The 18,616-nt window shown below is 39.7% G+C and overlaps 2 protein-coding genes across 2 annotated transcripts; one reads left to right on the forward strand and one right to left on the reverse strand.

Annotated features, from left to right (window-relative positions):
• Positions 1-725: 725 nt before the first annotated feature.
• LOC148341725 (uncharacterized) lies at positions 726-2,533 on the forward strand. Its single transcript, XM_088280983.1, has 2 exons — positions 726-1,191; positions 1,271-2,533. Exons 1-2 carry the CDS (start codon positions 1,080-1,082, stop codon positions 2,197-2,199), a joined length of 1,041 nt encoding a protein of 346 aa, XP_088137109.1. The 5' UTR covers positions 726-1,079; the 3' UTR covers positions 2,200-2,533.
• Positions 2,534-9,316: 6,783 nt separating this feature from the next.
• LOC148341726 (uncharacterized) lies at positions 9,317-11,124 on the reverse strand. The gene is made up of 2 exons (XM_088280957.1): positions 10,659-11,124; positions 9,317-10,579 (listed from the first exon to the last, which is right to left on the reverse strand). The coding sequence occupies exons 1-2, from the start codon at positions 10,768-10,770 to the stop codon at positions 9,651-9,653; spliced, it is 1,041 nt and encodes a 346-aa protein (XP_088137083.1). The 5' UTR covers positions 10,771-11,124; the 3' UTR covers positions 9,317-9,650.
• Between the last annotated feature and the right edge of the window lie 7,492 nt (positions 11,125-18,616).

Consider the following 18,616-nt stretch of genomic DNA (forward strand, 5'->3'; position numbering starts at 1 on the left):
CATGGTATTGTGCAGGCTTGGGGGGTTGTCCGGGCAAGACGCCGGCCATAGACACCCTCCAAGCCTGCAGCAGCCTCAAGGTGTTTCAAAAGATAGTGAGTGGCGACATCCTGTCGATCGGTGGGCAACTGTCGACATCCGGGGGACCACCCTCCTCCTTCTTACCTTTTTTGTAAAATCTGCCTAGTCATGTTTGCATGTCTGGACATGTATTTGTTGGCTACATTTGGACAGTCAAACGCCGTCATTTATCCCGCTACGGACGAGAAAAATGAAGGGTGATGTCTCCACCGCTCCCGCCCCTCGCACCCTCCTATTTCCCTGTACGTCACATCCTTCCTACTGCCGGCAGCCCCCATGTTTGTAGTCCTTTTTTGTAGTCCATACGCTGAGTAAAATAGCAACCAGCCTGGTTAAGAAATAGAATACAGCTAGGTTAAGAATATTGCACACAGCTAGGCAACCCCCATGTTTGTAGTTTATACAGGTAAGCATAGAAATATTAGATATTAGAATATTATATATTATTATAGATATATATATTATAGTATAAATATATATATATATATATATATATAGTTATATATATATATATTTATATATATAATAAATAGCATGCTGCTAAGAAACAGCTTACAGCTAAGAAATAGTATGTAGCTAGGTTAAGAAACAATATACATTTAGGTTAAGAAAATAGCATACAGCTAAGAAACAACATGCGTTTAGGTTAAGAAATAGCAGCTAAGCTAAGATATCATTAAGGTCGTTTTACCAATTATTTTACCTTTCAAGGAGGAGCATCATCTTGTCTGTAGACATCCCCAAGTCATCTTTGCAACAAGCTTTGACATGTTTTCACGTATTTCTTATCTATAGTTGGACAGACAGACGACCACCAAGTTGCGGTCGTGTGTAAGCATAAACAACACCGCCCGCCCCCCAGAATCACGCTTCTGTCAAAAATAAGCACATCCCCTACTATCATATCCCGACCCCAGTCTCAATACAGCCAAATCCCAAGTCACGCTCTGCACAGACAAACCAATTTTTCCGGCTGAAGAGCCAGACCTACTCTAAAAATGAAGACGCTCAGAACAAGACGCCGCATGGTCATGGACATCACACCGAGAAGGGTGACAACCATCGTTGCACCTGATCAGGTTTCTAATAACATTGCAGAGCACTCGTCAGGTAAACGATGCAACTAATCCTTAACTATATTCCTATAATCAATAGCTATATATTTAATCAAAGTATCTTTGTACTGCAGATAGCGGTGTGGATGAACCTACATGCGACCATGACATGACTATGGTTGAAAACGTTGTTGGTGTAGAAACCCTGACAACTGCAAACATGGAACAGGTTGACGCCTGTACAAATGTAGACCAGGATGGAACCCCTACAAAAACAGACGAGGACCAGGCAGGACCATCATACTCTTTATGGGTGGGCGGTACGGGAATCTTACCAACCTCTGTTGTAGCCTCGTACAACACTGGCGAGCCATCATATTCAGGGTGGAGCCGTCCCGTTTCAACAACGCCGCCGTCGACACCTCCGATGACCCCCACCTCGTCGGCAGAATCTTCACAAAACGAGAAGGCACAACAGCCCAGTTGGTCCGACCAGGCTGAATCTCCACAAATCAAGGAGGTACGAGTACCTAGTTGGTCCGAACAAGAGTTCTCAAACCGTTCGCTTGAGCCCTCTAAGGTTCAGACCGTCAACGACCCTGACCCCGGACCTGCACCTATTTCCAAGGATGATGTACAACATATGTCATGGGTTGATCCTCCTAAGGGATGGGTTGATATGGATGTCGTAATAGTTGTTAAAGCGGCGATTCTTTACATGGTCAGACGTTTTTTGATAAAGTATCACAAAAAAAGGGGTTGTTTGCATAGCTATAAATACTTAGGGCATAATTATTATCTAAGACTGCACTATGAACGCATCATGCCGATCCTTTGCGGTAAAAGGTTTTTACCCTGTATTCACTACTTGTTGGATTTGTGTTCTGTAAAAACGGATAAAGAAACAGTCAAGCGAGTTGCAGAGATCTTAATGGTGGACTTAGCACTCGTAAAGGACTTACCGGACCGCCTTAAAGTGGATGAGAGCGTATGTTGTATGATATATCGTGATCAACTTGATATTTTCGAAGAATATCTTATAGAAAATATTAACTTTGACTAAAAATGGGTAATGTGTTGAGAAAATTATCGCTTTTTGGCTATAGAAGCTACTTTGAGTCGCTCGGGTTCGATCGACACGTTTCAAAATATTTTGGAAAATTGGGAAAATGAGATAAGTGACTTAGCATACTCACGTTGTTTAACGATGTGATAAGATACCGTCTCCGTCATCAACAACCTGTGGATCTCGCGCACGAATTGAAGATGTTTGAAGACCTGTTAGAATCAAAAGTTAATCCATCTGTTTTAACCCTGACCTACAGACTTTTTACGTCTTAGAGAATCCTTATCATGTGTAACCAGACTTAACCTTGTCATATTTTTGTATTTCATTCAATTAAAAATGGATGTTTTTAAAAATATGCTTTTGCGTCTGTGTGTTTAGACAAATAACAATGTGACGTTTGTCACTCAATCATAAACCGTCATGAGCGTTAAGCGTTGGTTGAAAAAATTGTACTACGATCCCATTCAACCAGCCAGTTTTGGAGGTGCAGATCGCCTTCATTTAGCTGCGAGGGAGAAAATGGGTCAAAAAGTGACGCGTCATAAAGTCAAGGATTTTTTTATCATCGCAAGATGCATACACCTACGAAAATAGGAGCACAGAAAGGTTTAAAGGGAAGTCTCTGCTTTGAAGCTTGCCCCACAGAGTAATAAAATTGCACTTGGTAACAAATAAATTACCGCAAAAGTCGGCCAGCCAGGATGAAATAGTGAAAGACAGAGAGTTTCCAGAGTTAACAAGTATCATTAAGCGTTCACTGTATCGCGTACCATCGCTATTTAGAATTTATTGTCATTGTGCCCGCAGGTGGTCAAAAGTAAAGACGGCTGCCGCCAGCACAAACGACCCTAAAACCTTAAAATAATATTGAAGAGAGATAGAAAAAGAAATCTGCCAATATGCAAATCCACTGGTGCCGGACTACGAGTCCATCATAAAACAGAAGCATTATTCGGTAAATAAATTAAGGTTGAATGATTTAGAATAATAACATAAATTAAGCTGCTTTATATTTTGATGTAAAATCATAAGAGCTCCTTTCAGAGCGCATTCTCGCATTTAGTAAGAAGGATTGTGTACATTATTTAAGAAATGAGACATTAAGTGATAAAGACTGCGTAAACATCATTTAAGAAATAATAAAAGCCTCGTTCTTCTGAACTGTCAGTAAAACACCGGCCTTAATAGCTCTCGGGTGGTGCTTTATGTTTAGTGGAAAATACCAAAATTTGTTTCATACCATTTATGCTTGCATACTCTTACGCTGATATATTGTGTTTTCAGTAAGTCGATGTCAGATATACAGAATGGAATGGTGTTTATCTACTTCTTTGAAAAGGTAAATATTTTACGAATCCGATAAGAAATGTAGCAATTTTTGTAATGTTAGCAAAGTCGAGTAAGTTTTGCTGCAGATATGACTTGACACCGATTTGACAGTCTTTTTCATCCTTAATTTACTTTTCTTTTTTTTTTAAATCTGACTTGATGATTTATTATCCTGACAAAATTCTGACTAATAGCTACTGTTAACATCTTTGGCAGCGAGACTTCAGCAAACTATTAAAACAATAACAATAATATGCTTATTCTCTTCCTTTGTTTTTTGTTTCTTTTGTAGGAGACATGACTGTGATATATTAACAAAAAAGATGGCAGGAATTTGTTCATATTCATTTTTGTTTGTCTTGGCGTGTTTAATTCTTTTTTAAAAGGAAAACGGGTAACATAAAAGATAGCCGCATTTTCGCAAATAAACCTCATTCTCATTTTCTGTATTTTGATTATTTGAAAAATATCTCTCGGGTTGTTGGGTGCGTGTCTTGAATTTCACAATGTATTATTTACCAGTGATGCACGATAATATTACCATTGTTTTTAACACGCTGGCCATCGATCATGTGGTATTGGCATTAATTTCACAGTTTGCGCCGTGACTTTTGACCGTAGGTCAGTCAAATGGTCCAGGCTGACTTTCTAGAAACTCAGCATGAACTGTAAAATAGTCCCACTTTTTCCATGCATTGTAAATGATTCACTTTGTGACTAGTGACATGTCAGAAAATAGTCAGAAATGTTTATCATTGTTTTCCAAAGTAAATGCCGGTGTTTGCCCGTCTTATTCTGAGTCACAAAGCAGAGAAAATTAACTTTCAAGAATCAAAATACTTCATATTTGATTCCAGATTAATTATAGCGGTCACTGAAGGTGTAATGGTACACTCGACCGAGTTGTGTGTTGTGCGGGCAGCGTGGGTTCAGTTTCCACTCAGTGACTTTGTCTATGTCCGTCCTGTGACTGGCCGGCAAACAGCTTAGGGTGTTGTGCGCTTTTCGCCCGTAGTCAGCTGGGATAGGCTCCAGCACCCTCCCGCGACCCTGTACAGGATAAGCGGTGTGGATAATGACATGACATTAATGATAGCCTAATCATTCAATTGTTGCACCTTTTCTTGCCTGATGACGACCGTTTTATTGCGTGCTACTTTTCAAACTTGTAACGATGCACTCTTGTATTTATTCTTCCACCTTCCCCCTGTGTTTTCCAACAGGTAAGCTGTGACCTTTCCTGTCTTTGTCACTCCATGCACTGGCAAGTACCGTGGGCAGTCCTGGCCAGGCGGAAAGGGGCAGTACTCGTAAACTGTGCTGCTTCTGGAGACCCCATGGCTGCGGGCCTACCATCTCCCTCTGCGAGCAATCGAAAGCTCACACTGGTGGAGTTGATTTTATACTACCTGTTGATCTTGCTGGTTTCTGGGCTGCAACCAACAACGGGTCAGAGGGTCTACACCAACACATGAGCTGTCCACATACCAGGAGGTCGGGAGGAAGCAGAACAAATTGCCATTAAACAACTACGGACATGTAAGTTCAACAACTCTGCTCTTAGTGTTCAGGTTTGCACAGGTGAAGGGTAAAAAACACAAAATGGAGACTTCTGCTCAATATCAGCTGTAAGCACTAATAGATGCTTTGCTTAGCAATGGTGATGTACAGTATTTTTGCATCCTCTAGGTCGAATTTAATCTCTGGAGACTTCTTGGAATGTATAGTACGACTTTCGGTTTGAAGGAAAGACAGCAGCGTTGCAATCGAAACTGCATCTCGCTCGCCAGAGAGCCAAATGGGGAGAAATGAACAGACTACGATTGCCGCAGTTGTTGTTTCCATCGTGAAATTGTTTCGCCAAAAGTCTAAACTTTTCAGCACAACCGGCAAACATGTTCATAAAAAGCGGAGTTGAATCGCTGAAAATAACACACCACAGAGTTGTCTACTCCAACGGTAAAAAGACACAGCTTCTTACGATAGTTCCACCTTGAAAAGCACCAGCTTCAAAATATTGAGTAAACATCTGACACAAACCCAGGTTAACATGCATTTAAAGAATTTAGTCATTTTTCCTCTAGAGAACATCCCAGGAAGCTGCCGCACCGTTTTACTGGAAATGTCAGAACAGGTTACCAAAGCAGAATAGTGGCAATTAGACTATTATTATTATTATTTCATTGTATTTTGATTTTTTTCTATCATTCATCAGCAACATTTGTTTGCCTTTTTTAAGGTCTCCAGTTAATTAAAAGTAGGATTCAAGCAGAACAGAAAATAGGTTCCGAAACGCTTTGATCATTTTCATGAAGGGTTGCATCGTACACCAGTATTCATGTGTCACCAACTAGTTGCAGACTCAACCAATAAGTATGAACTCGAAAACTAAGCGTCAATCTGAACATCTTGGGTAGTTTAATGGAAAAAAAACATTGGCTGTCAAATGTCCTGTCAAACGTCCATGATGAGGTATAACCAGAGGTAAATGCTGCTATGCAGCATGTTAAATAGTGACACTCCCTTGATCACAAAAGATTCGTAAAATGCAATGTAAAAAAAAAATGAAATTAAAAGAAAAAATGAAAGCCTCAGGGCAGTATCAGGAAGACGAGTAGCCTCAAATATCCCAAAAATGTGAGGTTTTTAACGAGAAGTCAATATCAGCAGATGAGAAAAACCTTTGTTGTACTTTTGACCATAGCTGATGCATTTTCGCCAGTGCTCAGTGTTTCACCCCTGAGTCGACTTAGATCCTACTTTCAGACAACGCAATTGATTTTTTCCCCCCTTCACTAATTAAATGTGTCATTCTAGGCATCTCTAACTGATGTTAACATACACTCTAATGCTACATCATTTTAAGAATTAAAAATTGACATTCAGTCAAGAACAACGCATTGCTACATGCATAAAAAGTGAAAAAAAAATGGTTGTGCGGTTGAAAACCACGGGGTAAAACTAAAAGTGATGCGTTTTCTTACATGAAATCAAGCTCAAATCTAACACAGACATTACTGAAGCACGAAGACAGTGTCATTCCTTGGCCATATGTTCAGATTTACAATATGTTGCTTTGAAAGTCAAGTCGGGCTTTCTGAATAGGCAGACGCAGACGCACTAATGGAAACTGTTTTTGATTTGGTTTGTGCAGCAGCATAATTGAGCAGAAGTCTCCATTTTGTGTTTTTTACCCTTCACCTGTGCAAACCTGAACACTAAGAGCAGAGTTGTTGAACTTACATGTCCGTAGTTGTTTAATGGCAATTTGTTCTGCTTCCTCCCGACCTCCTGGTATGTGGACAGCTCATGTGTTGGTGTAGACCCTCTGACCCGTTGTTGGTTGCAGCCCAGAAACCAGCAAGATCAACAGGTAGTATAAAATCAACTCCACCAGTGTGAGCTTTCGATTGCTCGCAGAGGGAGATGGTAGGCCCGCAGCCATGGGGTCTCCAGAAGCAGCACAGTTTACGAGTACTGCCCCTTTCCGCCTGGCCAGGACTGCCCACGGTACTTGCCAGTGCATGGAGTGACAAAGACAGGAAAGGTCACAGCTTACCTGTTGGAAAACACAGGGGGAAGGTGGAAGAATAAATACAAGAGTGCATCGTTACAAGTTTGAAAAGTAGCACGCAATAAAACGGTCGTCATCAGGCAAGAAAAGGTGCAACAATTGAATGATTAGGCTATCATTAATGTCATGTCATTATCCACACCGCTTATCCTGTACAGGGTCGCGGGAGGGTGCTGGAGCCTATCCCAGCTGACTACGGGCGAAAAGCGCACAACACCCTAAGCTGTTTGCCGGCCAGTCACAGGACGGACATAGACAAAGTCACTGAGTGGAAACTGAACCCACGCTGCCCGCACAACACACAACTCGGTCGAGTGTACCATTACACCTTCAGTGACCGCTATAATTAATCTGGAATCAAATATGAAGTATTTTGATTCTTGAAAGTTAATTTTCTCTGCTTTGTGACTCAGAATAAGACGGGCAAACACCGGCATTTACTTTGGAAAACAATGATAAACATTTCTGACTATTTTCTGACATGTCACTAGTCACAAAGTGAATCATTTACAATGCATGGAAAAAGTGGGACTATTTTACAGTTCATGCTGAGTTTCTAGAAAGTCAGCCTGGACCATTTGACTGACCTACGGTCAAAAGTCACGGCGCAAACTGTGAAATTAATGCCAATACCACATGATCGATGGCCAGCGTGTTAAAAACAATGGTAATATTATCGTGCATCACTGGTAAATAATACATTGTGAAATTCAAGACACGCACCCAACAACCCGAGAGATATTTTTCAAATAATCAAAATACAGAAAATGAGAATGAGGTTTATTTGCGAAAATGCGGCTATCTTTTATGTTACCCGTTTTCCTTTTAAAAAAGAATTAAACACGCCAAGACAAACAAAAATGAATATGAACAAATTCCTGCCATCTTTTTTGTTAATATATCACAGTCATGTCTCCTACAAAAGAAACAAAAAACAAAGGAAGAGAATAAGCATATTATTGTTATTGTTTTAATAGTTTGCTGAAGTCTCGCTGCCAAAGATGTTAACAGTAGCTATTAGTCAGAATTTTGTCAGGATAATAAATCATCAAGTCAGATTTAAAAAAAAAGAAAAGTAAATTAAGGATGAAAAAGACTGTCAAATCGGTGTCAAGTCATATCTGCAGCAAAACTTACTCGACTTTGCTAACATTACAAAAATTGCTACATTTCTTATCGGATTCGTAAAATATTTACCTTTTCAAAGAAGTAGATAAACACCATTCCATTCTGTATATCTGACATCGACTTACTGAAAACACAATATATCAGCGTAAGAGTATGCAAGCATAAATGGTATGAAACAAATTTTGGTATTTTCCACTAAACATAAAGCACCACCCGAGAGCTATTAAGGCCGGTGTTTTACTGACAGTTCAGAAGAACGAGGCTTTTATTATTTCTTAAATGATGTTTACGCAGTCTTTATCACTTAATGTCTCATTTCTTAAATAATGTACACAATCCTTCTTACTAAATGCGAGAATGCGCTCTGAAAGGAGCTCTTATGATTTTACATCAAAATATAAAGCAGCTTAATTTATGTTATTATTCTAAATCATTCAACCTTAATTTATTTACCGAATAATGCTTCTGTTTTATGATGGACTCGTAGTCCGGCACCAGTGGATTTGCATATTGGCAGATTTCTTTTTCTATCTCTCTTCAATATTATTTTAAGGTTTTAGGGTCGTTTGTGCTGGCGGCAGCCGTCTTTACTTTTGACCACCTGCGGGCACAATGACAATAAATTCTAAATAGCGATGGTACGCGATACAGTGAACGCTTAATGATACTTGTTAACTCTGGAAACTCTCTGTCTTTCACTATTTCATCCTGGCTGGCCGACTTTTGCGGTAATTTATTTGTTACCAAGTGCAATTTTATTACTCTGTGGGGCAAGCTTCAAAGCAGAGACTTCCCTTTAAACCTTTCTGTGCTCCTATTTTCGTAGGTGTATGCATCTTGCGATGATAAAAAAATCCTTGACTTTATGACGCGTCACTTTTTGACCCATTTTCTCCCTCGCAGCTAAATGAAGGCGATCTGCACCTCCAAAACTGGCTGGTTGAATGGGATCGTAGTACAATTTTTTCAACCAACGCTTAACGCTCATGACGGTTTATGATTGAGTGACAAACGTCACATTGTTATTTGTCTAAACACACAGACGCAAAAGCATATTTTTAAAAACATCCATTTTTAATTGAATGAAATACAAAAATATGACAAGGTTAAGTCTGGTTACACATGATAAGGATTCTCTAAGACGTAAAAAGTCTGTAGGTCAGGGTTAAAACAGATGGATTAACTTTTGATTCTAACAGGTCTTCAAACATCTTCAATTCGTGCGCGAGATCCACAGGTTGTTGATGACGGAGACGGTATCTTATCACATCGTTAAACAACGTGAGTATGCTAAGTCACTTATCTCATTTTCCCAATTTTCCAAAATATTTTGAAACGTGTCGATCGAACCCGAGCGACTCAAAGTAGCTTCTATAGCCAAAAAGCGATAATTTTCTCAACACATTACCCATTTTTAGTCAAAGTTAATATTTTCTATAAGATATTCTTCGAAAATATCAAGTTGATCACGATATATCATACAACATACGCTCTCATCCACTTTAAGGCGGTCCGGTAAGTCCTTTACGAGTGCTAAGTCCACCATTAAGATCTCTGCAACTCGCTTGACTGTTTCTTTATCCGTTTTTACAGAACACAAATCCAACAAGTAGTGAATACAGGGTAAAAACCTTTTACCGCAAAGGATCGGCATGATGCGTTCATAGTGCAGTCTTAGATAATAATTATGCCCTAAGTATTTATAGCTATGCAAACAACCCCTTTTTTTGTGATACTTTATCAAAAAACGTCTGACCATGTAAAGAATCGCCGCTTTAACAACTATTACGACATCCATATCAACCCATCCCTTAGGAGGATCAACCCATGACATATGTTGTACATCATCCTTGGAAATAGGTGCAGGTCCGGGGTCAGGGTCGTTGACGGTCTGAACCTTAGAGGGCTCAAGCGAACGGTTTGAGAACTCTTGTTCGGACCAACTAGGTACTCGTACCTCCTTGATTTGTGGAGATTCAGCCTGGTCGGACCAACTGGGCTGTTGTGCCTTCTCGTTTTGTGAAGATTCTGCCGACGAGGTGGGGGTCATCGGAGGTGTCGACGGCGGCGTTGTTGAAACGGGACGGCTCCACCCTGAATATGATGGCTCGCCAGTGTTGTACGAGGCTACAACAGAGGTTGGTAAGATTCCCGTACCGCCCACCCATAAAGAGTATGATGGTCCTGCCTGGTCCTCGTCTGTTTTTGTAGGGGTTCCATCCTGGTCTACATTTGTACAGGCGTCAACCTGTTCCATGTTTGCAGTTGTCAGGGTTTCTACACCAACAACGTTTTCAACCATAGTCATGTCATGGTCGCATGTAGGTTCATCCACACCGCTATCTGCAGTACAAAGATACTTTGATTAAATATATAGCTATTGATTATAGGAATATAGTTAAGGATTAGTTGCATCGTTTACCTGACGAGTGCTCTGCAATGTTATTAGAAACCTGATCAGGTGCAACGATGGTTGTCACCCTTCTCGGTGTGATGTCCATGACCATGCGGCGTCTTGTTCTGAGCGTCTTCATTTTTAGAGTAGGTCTGGCTCTTCAGCCGGAAAAATTGGTTTGTCTGTGCAGAGCGTGACTTGGGATTTGGCTGTATTGAGACTGGGGTCGGGATATGATAGTAGGGGATGTGCTTATTTTTGACAGAAGCGTGATTCTGGGGGGCGGGCGGTGTTGTTTATGCTTACACACGACCGCAACTTGGTGGTCGTCTGTCTGTCCAACTATAGATAAGAAATACGTGAAAACATGTCAAAGCTTGTTGCAAAGATGACTTGGGGATGTCTACAGACAAGATGATGCTCCTCCTTGAAAGGTAAAATAATTGGTAAAACGACCTTAATGATATCTTAGCTTAGCTGCTATTTCTTAACCTAAACGCATGTTGTTTCTTAGCTGTATGCTATTTTCTTAACCTAAATGTATATTGTTTCTTAACCTAGCTACATACTATTTCTTAGCTGTAAGCTGTTTCTTAGCAGCATGCTATTTATTATATATATAAATATATATATATATAACTATATATATATATATATATATATATTTATACTATAATATATATATCTATAATAATATATAATATTCTAATATCTAATATTTCTATGCTTACCTGTATAAACTACAAACATGGGGGTTGCCTAGCTGTGTGCAATATTCTTAACCTAGCTGTATTCTATTTCTTAACCAGGCTGGTTGCTATTTTACTCAGCGTATGGACTACAAAAAAGGACTACAAACATGGGGGCTGCCGGCAGTAGGAAGGATGTGACGTACAGGGAAATAGGAGGGTGCGAGGGGCGGGAGCGGTGGAGACATCACCCTTCATTTTTCTCGTCCGTAGCGGGATAAATGACGGCGTTTGACTGTCCAAATGTAGCCAACAAATACATGTCCAGACATGCAAACATGACTAGGCAGATTTTACAAAAAAGGTAAGAAGGAGGAGGGTGGTCCCCCGGATGTCGACAGTTGCCCACCGATCGACAGGATGTCGCCACTCACTATCTTTTGAAACACCTTGAGGCTGCTGCAGGCTTGGAGGGTGTCTATGGCCGGCGTCTTGCCCGGACAACCCCCCAAGCCTGCACAATACCATGTTTAAACTTATGTCGCTGGGAATATGTCCAGACATGTTTGCAAAAAGGGCAAATATCAACCAAATAAACATATTATTCAAAGGTAATAACAACGCCTGCTCTTCTCAACTCGAATTATTTCACTCGTTTAATTTAATTTTATACATCTACATTATTTAATTAGATATAGCTCATTTCATTGGATGCTTTATATACTTCAGATATTTAAATATGGATGACCTATATCCACCGAATAAACATCTTATTCAAAGGTAAAAACAACGCCTGCTCTTTTCAACTCATATTATTTCACTCGTTTAATTTAATTTTATTTATTTAAATAGAACATTGCATTGGATGCTTTATATACTTCAGATATTTAAATATGAATAACATAAGTACAGTTTGGGTTGGGGACGCACGCACGCAGGGAACACATTGTTTTTAACATAAGAAGCATACAGTTTGGGAGGGGGGCCAAGCCCCCCTCCCAATCACACACACAACGTCATCACAACGAGACAAAAAGCGTAATTCTGTAGGCGGGGCCCTTGGCCCACACACACACACACACACACATACAACGTCATCACAACGAGACAAAAAGCGTAATTCTGTAGGCGGGGCCCACTTCGACAAAAGCGTAATTCTGTAGGAGTGGTATTAAACCTTCAACGGGCAGGGAATATGTAAATATTTTGAAATAGGTGGCTGGAGATTGGATAGTTTTAACACAGGGGCGGGGATAGCGGCCATTTTGGACAAAAGCGTAATTCTGTAGGCGGGGACAACGAGACAAAAGCGTAATTCTGTGGGCGGGGCTATGACGTCATCAAAATTTAAAAAAGCGTAATTCTATTATCTCTTATATACACATACATTTATATATATATATATCTATATATATCTATATATATATATCTCCACTTGTTTTCCTTGTCATTCTCTGTATTTGTTTGCAGTTTCACCAAAAGGACTTCCAGAAAAACGTGAAGGAAGACCTCTTTACTCTTTGTGTTTTTTTTGGAAAATTGTTTCGCTCGCTGTCTACACCATATTTTCAGTTCTACACATGGTCAGGGCAGAAGAGTGTCAGTGCTAGCATGCCCGAGTTAGTATGCGCGATGCATTAAATGTATTTTAAATGTTTGGATGAGGTGAAGTACGCACATGTGCACACAACTGTGCAGGGCCACCCGAGGTTCATTGACTCTCACCCGACCAAGCCAGTACAAAGTGAAAAAATAAATAATACCAATCCGTAATTTTTTTTTTCTTATTAGTGTTTTATCCACTAGAATTGATCAACCACCATTAATAATTTCGCCACAGTGTATACATTTTTTTAGAGTCAGGTAGAATTCCTTCAATAAGGAATTGCTTTAACGAGATATAAAAACTAGAAAATGTAAAATGTTAAATAATCAGTTCGAATTTTAAACTGGGGGGAAAAACACAGTTTACCCCCCACTATTGTTTTTTCTTTGGCATTTATTTTCTGCACTGATTTCATTTGGCATCAACAATGTTCAGCAAACCGGCAAGTAAAAGGCAATATTTAAAAATAAAACGGCAATGACCTTGAACGATTTCCACAAACAAATTGATCTTGTGATGCATGTTGCTTACGATAGAAAGTCGTTCATTACAAAGCAAATGAGAGTAAAACGTGTACAAACCTGCTTCGTGTAGCACAACACGAGGCTGCTTGTAACCTTCGCCCAGAAGTTGAAGATGTTGCTCGTTCTCTTCTTTTATTCCACAAAGTTCCTCTTTGTACTTGGGTGTCATTCTAGCACACATTTTCAAACGCCAATCTCAACAAATCCACACTTGGTCTCTGCTTGGCGATAACTCGTGTGCTTCTCTTTGTTCGACGAGACGAATGAAAGATGGCATCGTTTTTCAAAGTCGCACTGAAAGGATTTCCTGTTCGTCACGAAAGCGGAAGAACAGGACACACCCCGCTGTGATATGATTGGCTGCCGGCTTTGTGGAGCACTGTCACCAACTCACCGACAGATGTCGCCATTTGCGATGCAAATCATTGTTATCTTCTTCTAAACATAGAGAAAAACCCAAGATGCACATGAAGAAACATTTTAGTTCCCAAATATGAACTTGAGAAATGTATTGAATTTTACTTTTGTTGCTGGTTTTGTTTATACATCTGACACCATGTTGTTGGTTGGACAGTATTCCAAATGTATTTCTCTATTATTAACAGTTGACATGATAAAGTGAAACTTTATGTCAACATATTTGCCTTTTTCCGGGGTTTTTCGCCAGCGACGTGGTTGCGAATTTTAAATTAAAATACATCACTGTTTTATTCTCGAAATGTTAGAGTCTTAAAAAATGATTTCAGTGTTTATAACTTCACTAACTTAAATATTTCATTATTCGTTTCAGTATTCATTAAACTACGGTGATTATTTATTTCAAGATTCATTGAACTGTTTTAGTAATAATTTAGTATTCAATGTTTACTCGTGACTGTATTTACTTTTTCCATATTTGTGTCACTATTTTGTTCAATCTTAATATTATGGAAAATTATTTTGCAAGTCAGGTTTTTGTTATTTATTGTGGCCACCTGCTTTTGAAGAAAGTGCCTTTCGGTTCTTGTACTCGAGGATTCTTTGTGAAGCCAAAACAACACGACCTTGACTGATAAGTAGGCTCAACGCAGAAAAAATATCTTTTTGTTTTAAGATTACACAGTTACTGTCAAATAAATCTTCATCTTCCTGTGTGCATCAGTATCTTCCCAGCACTTCTCCCATTGAGATCACTCTGCAGACTGACTCAAAAGACTATTTATTTTCCAGACTATCTCATTGATCTTCCCTTACCGCTGAAAATTCCACAACAATCTGGGGTCAGACGTGGGATAGCAGAATATCCGCCGGTGAAATTCAGGGAAGCTGGCAGGTGACCTCCAGGGTTCAATTAAGACAGCAGCAGCAACGAACAGCGTGATGCGAATCATCTCGTCCGTGGTGACAAATAAACGCTGACTCCAGTCGCCATCAGATTGCCAACTCCTGACATACTAAAGCCATTGAGAGAAACTGAGACTATTTGCGTTTCTCTGTCTGGTTCTTTTTACAGTTCAACTTCTAGTTCAGTTTTTCACCTTTTCACACAGCGTAATGAAGGCCAGTTGAGCAAGTGGAACAAGTGATTTTATTGATGATTGTGGAAGGCACAGATTTCATAAGCACAGTTTCTTCTCACACCTTTTCCATTAGGTACGATTTAAAAGACAACCGAAAAGCATAACGTTAACAAATGTTGTTGCAGGCAAAGGCAATTAATTTCATTTAAATGTTTGATGTAAACACAAAAAAAATCATCATCACTCAGACACAATGCACTGATCACATTGGCCTTGTGTCAATAAAAGAGCTTTGAAAATTCAATATATCGTATTTTCTAAATCACATTTACATCTTACCACAAAGAGTCAGTTCCTTCAGGGGTTTTTTTTTGTCTTTTTTTAAGCTTCAAGGATAGCTGCTATTCTCGTAGGGCTGGGCAATAAACCGAAAATTTACAGTGATCGAAATTTAATAAAATCATTTTGCCCATGTCGGTTAATTCGGTGTTTAAAAAAAAAAAGAAGTCCTTTTAGTCTGCAGCTTTGTTCATGCCCCTGTAAGACGGCTTGAGCGGCTGTAGTCACGTGACTCCACCCAGCTGAACAAGAAAGAAAACTGACGACGCGGTCGTAGCTGTCGATTCAAATCTAGAAGCAGCTGACACGGCTGAAGACGACGTAATGTTCGTTGAAATTGTTCCTGTCTCGCTTGTCCCGAAAAGAAATTCCGACATCTGTCGTTAAGAAATGTTTTGGGTTCCAAAAAGACGATGTTTGAGCAAAAGAACACGAACTACAAAGTGCGTCGCAAACACCTGAAACAGCGCGTCCAACCTTTTCTTTTTCACCACCCACAACACAACCATGCTGTTGACTTGGAGCTTGTGCTAAAAGTTCAAAGTGAGAAGCAAGGTTGGACCAGTGACAACAGCCCATAACGGAGGCGACACCATACGAGAGAACGTCTAAGAGGTGGACGCGATAGCCTAGCACAGTGTTTTTCAACCACTGTGCCGTGGGAAATTATTCAATTTGTGTACCTGTGCGGTCTAGCGCCTGCAGAGTTGAGTAGTAAAATGTAGTACTCTTCCAAACCAGTAGGCGGCGGCAGCAGCAGCAGGTAGTGAATTGCCTTGTGCTTGGAGACAAGCGAGAAGTGGATAGCAGAATGAAAAAAGTGGATAACAGAACGACGGTGAAAGTAATGGATATGTTTTTGAAGAGAAAAAAATGCTGACTCTGAACTGGACCCTGGACAAAACCCAGACCTAGATGAAGGCCCTAGTATGAGTGGAGGTAAAAAAAAAAAAAAAGCAAAGATGTCCTGCAAAGTTTCTGCCGTGAGGCAATACAGCGAAAGCTATCTTTCATTTGGATTCACTTTTACCGGAGATGCAACGACACCGACTCCGTTGTGCTTGGTATGTGGTGAAAAGCTCTCCAACGGCGCTCTGGTCCCAAGCACGCTTAAACGCCATCTCCAAACGAAACGCCCTTTACTTCAAAACAAAAATGTGGCGTATTTTGTCCGCCTGAGTGAACACACGGAGAAACAAGCAACTTTCATGAGAAAAACCGCAAAGGTAAGCGAGAGAGCCCTTAAAGCTAGCTACCACGTCGCTGAACTTGTGGCTAAATCAAAAAAAGTCTCACTCGTGGCAGAGGAATTAATACTTTGATTCCTGCCAATATATCAGCTCTGTGTTCATCCAAACAGGCACAGGTTTCACACTGAGAATAATGTGAAAGATTTTACGATACTTTATTCTTTGTTGATTTGATTCATATTCAAGACTTTTAATAGGTCATTTTTCAATGTTAAAAAACACTTTTTTTCACATTTTCAGCTGGTAGTGTGCCGCGGGATTTTTTCAATGAAAAAAATGTGCCTTGGCTCAAAAAAGGTTGAAAAACACTGGCCTAGCACATAGCTAAAGATGTAGCTCCTCGAGCGACAGTGGAGCGCACAAGATTTAAACGCCTCATAAAAGTAGTCGACAAGAGGTACGAAAATATTTGTTGCAAACCGTACTTCCCGATATGGACAACATCGGGACGGGAGCGGAGACATGTCAAGCGTTTTGCATCCACATCCGACTTGTGGTCGAGACGCCACATGGACCCCTGTTTGAGCCCGACCGTGCATGACAGAGTCTTTATTCGACCCTTTTCTTCTTGAGCACAAAAAACGAACACGCATTGGAGTAAGTTTGGCTTTTAAAGGTTGATTTACTAACTACTTCTTATTTCCACGGTGACCCAACTCCAACAATAACATGACAAATATTTGTCCTCTCATCAATATTTGCACAACAGAGTACTGAGTTTCGAGATCCTCACAATAATAATTCTCAAAATTATATTTATTATTAATTTAGCTTAGTTAATGGATATTTTATTGACAATCTAAGATCAACATACAAAGACAGAAAAAAATGGTGGTGGGGTGGCGCGAATCTTTTTCTTCTTGGTAGGGGCGGGCTTGAAATAATTGAGAAGCACTGCTAGTATATGCAGAAATTATATTCATACAATCTTGCAGCCCGAGTGAACCACAGCATTGTTGCAAATTCGGGAGGAGAAACGGAAACGTCCCACTGCTGGAGCAGCAGCGGCTTCTCCGGGCAAAGGCGGAAGTGACGTAAGAACGGACTCGCCAATGTGGCGTTATTTTAGTTATTTTGTAAATTTTTTCATCGACCGAATTAAAATATTATATAAAATGTATATTAAAACAGAGGTAAGTGTGGATATTGAGGGGGATTTGTGTATTTAAGAATCCCTTTATTAGTCCCACAATGTGGAAATTCGAGTTTCGAACCCAGGCCTCCTCGGGAATCTGGGTCTGAACGCGGCGCCTTAGACCACTCGGCCATCCTGGCAGCCAAAATTGCGTTTATTAGTCCCACATTTACGTACATACAGTATATATTTGCATGCTTTTTCTGAATGTCTGCTGCTAATGTTATACATTAACGGCTACATTACGCCACCGCCTCTGTGTGATCTGTACCTATGCTGCTGTAACACCTCAAATTTACCCATTGTGGGACTATTGAAGGACATCTTTATCTTTATCTTTAAAAATCTTGTGTTGGTGCTTGTTAAATAATTTTCCAAGAGATAAATAAAATGGTGAAAAAAAATTTAAAAAGTAAATTCTGTAACAATTAAACATTGAATACTAAATTATTCCTAAAACAGTTCAATGAATCTTGAAATTAATAGTAAATTATTGTAGTTTAATGAATACTAAAACAAATAATGAAATATTAAAGTACTTAAAGAAATACCGAAATCATTTTCAAACACAATAACAGTTAAGTAATAAAACAGTGACATATTTTAATTTAAAATTCGCAACCATATCGCAACCTGGGGAAAAACCCTGTAAAAAGGCAAATATGTTGACATAAAGTATCACTTTATTATGTCAACTGTTAATAATAGGGAAATACATTTGGAATATTATCCAACCAACAACATGGTGTCAGATGTGAAAACAAAACCAGCAACAAAAGTAAAATTCAATACATCTCTCAAGTTCATATTTGGGAACTAAAATGTTTGTTCATGTGCATCCTAGGTTTAAATCTTACGTTTTTCCAATGTTTAGAAGAAGATAACAATGATTTGCATCGCAAATGGTGACATCTGTCGGTGAGTTGGTGACAGTGCTCCACAT

Source organism: Idiotropiscis lumnitzeri, chromosome 2 (assembly GCF_059441095.1).
Source record: "Idiotropiscis lumnitzeri isolate Australia: NSW breed Sydney's pygmy pipehorse chromosome 2, RoL_Ilum_1.0, whole genome shotgun sequence".
Taxonomy (NCBI): domain Eukaryota; kingdom Metazoa; phylum Chordata; class Actinopteri; order Syngnathiformes; family Syngnathidae; genus Idiotropiscis; species Idiotropiscis lumnitzeri.

What these genes read in the sequence shown, in the direction of transcription:
- LOC148341725 (XM_088280983.1), top strand. Translation starts at nt 1,080, where the DNA reads ATGAAGACGCTCAGAACAAGACGCCGCATGGTCATGGACATCACACCG. An exon ending in CATTGCAGAGCACTCGTCAG is followed by an intron (nt 1,192 to 1,270) that starts GTAAACGATGCA and finishes TTTGTACTGCAG; the next exon opens with ATAGCGGTGTGGATGAACCT.
- LOC148341726 (XM_088280957.1), bottom strand. Translation starts at nt 10,770, where the DNA reads ATGAAGACGCTCAGAACAAGACGCCGCATGGTCATGGACATCACACCG. An exon ending in CATTGCAGAGCACTCGTCAG is followed by an intron (nt 10,580 to 10,658) that starts GTAAACGATGCA and finishes TTTGTACTGCAG; the next exon opens with ATAGCGGTGTGGATGAACCT.